Source organism: Haplochromis burtoni, unplaced genomic scaffold, assembly GCF_018398535.1.
Source record: "Haplochromis burtoni strain Fernald_Lab_line unplaced genomic scaffold, NCSU_Asbu1 Contig_735, whole genome shotgun sequence".
NCBI lineage: Eukaryota > Metazoa > Chordata > Actinopteri > Cichliformes > Cichlidae > Haplochromis > Haplochromis burtoni.
This window is the reverse complement of record NW_024583096.1, coordinates 87,751-89,932: the sequence shown is the minus strand read 5'-3', so window position 1 is coordinate 89,932 and position 2,182 is coordinate 87,751. Positions and strand designations below refer to the sequence as shown.

The 2,182-nt window shown below is 35.8% G+C and overlaps 1 protein-coding gene across 2 annotated transcripts in view; it reads left to right on the top strand.

The window, feature by feature from the left end:
- Positions 1-2,182, top strand: part of LOC121812689 (myelin-oligodendrocyte glycoprotein-like) — a 42,895-nt gene that overhangs the window by 1,097 nt on the left and 39,616 nt on the right. Inside the window, exons 4-5 of one of the 2 annotated variants that reach the window (XM_042215491.1) lie at positions 1-89; positions 735-839. The exons of the other annotated variant lie outside the window; for it this stretch is intronic. Coding sequence (XP_042071425.1) covers positions 1-89; positions 735-773 — 128 coding nt within the window. The 3' untranslated portion in view covers positions 774-839. Of the gene's footprint in view, positions 90-734; positions 840-2,182 lie in introns of those variants that run through there. 2 annotated transcript variants of the gene reach the window in all.

The window sequence follows — 2,182 nt, the reverse complement described above, 5'->3', positions numbered from 1 at the left end:
AACTCACTAGAGTCAACACTCTGATAATGGCAGATATAGATGCTTTTTTCCCTCAGAGCACAAAGAATCTATCATTGAACTTCTTGTTGGTAAGTTGACATTTTTCATTACACTGTGAGATACAAATTGATGACAAATTAAAGGAAAAACGTTAACACATAGTAAAGTGATCCTTATAAATATGTCTCTTTATATGCCGTGGGGAGCATTTGGCTGTATAGTTACATGAAACTGTTGCAGTTAATATAAAGCTGTTTTAAGTAATCAACTTTATCCAGTCCAGTCTTTGCTGGTTTTTTCCATTATTTTATCACACACCAGTCACTTTGTCCTTTACCAACTACAATGGTGCATATATTTTTTGATTTTTGCATTATATGGCAGGAAATAAGAAGGTTGATCCTATGCAGGTTTTGAATATTTTTGAAAATAATTTATCTTAGTTTTCCATCTTCATCCTAATAGAGCTTTGTACACTATGACCTTGTGTGAAACTGGCAATAGCACCATGGCAGTTTCTTGAACTGTGACATTTTCTAGCAACAGTTCAACCTTTATTTTCCAGCTGGAAATAAACAATTTGCAGAAGTAAATTATTGTTAGAACATATAACTCTGCACAGTACGCTTGGAGGGAACCTTCATCCAAACTGATTAAAACATTTTTATTGCTGATATAATTGACCAGAAACTCTGTGCTCTGTAAGAACACATTCTTCTCTTTGGCATCCTCAGGCTCTCTTTCATTACCAACAATATCAGGAATCAACATAAACACCAGCAGGGTGGTGTTACAGTGTGAGTCTGCAGGCTGGTATCCAGAGCCTGAGCTGCTGTGGTTGGACGTAGTGTAATATTTAAATGTTATAGTTAAATAAAGTCAGTTTTTCATAATTATTAAGACTTGCAAAGAAATTAAATGCAAATCTAAATTCATTTAAAATTTGATATAAGAAACATTTCTATTTTCCTAAACTGAAAGAACAATACTGGATAATTGATATAATGATAAATTCAAACTGTTACAGACTGACTTTGTCTGTATAGGGCATGAGAGGTGTAATACAAGGGTAATAGCACAAGCTGTTTATAAGCTCAGACTACAAACAATAAAGTGTGCGTCAAAATTTATTTAGCGGTTTTTAAAAATTCTTACAGTTTTACATGATTAAATTAAGTAGGAGTGGAAAAGGAAGCAAATTAATCTCGAGGGTCTCCAAAACAACAAACAAAAACTCAAAGGTTCACATAAAAAAAGAAATGGCAGAGAACCCCTACCAAACTTCCACTAACTTCTAAATAGCATGACTAAATCGTAAATTTGGCTTCCAAAGCACAAATCAAAGAAATCAAAAACAGCACTAATGTTTCCCAGGACTCGGTAGCCAAAAGACAAAGAGAGTAACACACTTGCTGCTGGGGGGATTATGCTGCTCCACAAGTGATCTTGATGTTGCTCAGCTGTGTCAATCAGGTGTAGAAACCTGGAACAGAGAGTGAGGGAGAGAGCAACTCTCTTGCAGGAAGAGGCCAAAAGGTCAGTGGATGTAATACAAACCAATCCAATATCTGACAGTTGATGAAGTTACTTCATAATTGATGTTTGGCATTAAAGAAAACCACCCAGTGAGGCTGAGTATTTCTGAACTGAAGAGGGACTGAGAGAGTTTTCCAGTCTGTGAAACACTGACTGGCTGTGATTTCTAGACCATCTGGTAGCAGTGCTTTAAAAATTGTCTAGATTTTGAAGAGAAAATAATTTTTGTGGTCAGAAACAACTCTGAAAACCATTTTCAGTCAACACAGTTCATTTCTGCATCAAAATAACATCTGAGCTCATTAAACATATATTGAAGAGACGTGGGAAACTGTACTGCTGTTTTCAGCACACAGTCCAAAGTAATGTAAAGTGATGTATGTGGGGGCTTGGTAGGTTGGACATCTGTGAAAGCCAGCCAGTCGGTACATAATGATACATACTGGTTTTGGAGTAACATTGGCTGCCATCAGCTGCCGTCTTTGTCAGGGAAGGTCCTTCATGTTTCAACAGGTTCTCTTTGTGGTATTTCTTTTAAAGTATAGGCTCTAAGTGTCTCATAAAATGATTATCTGTTTTATTTACAATTTGAATGCATGTCTGAGCATTATTGGAAGTTATTATGAATTTAATTATCTTGTCTTTT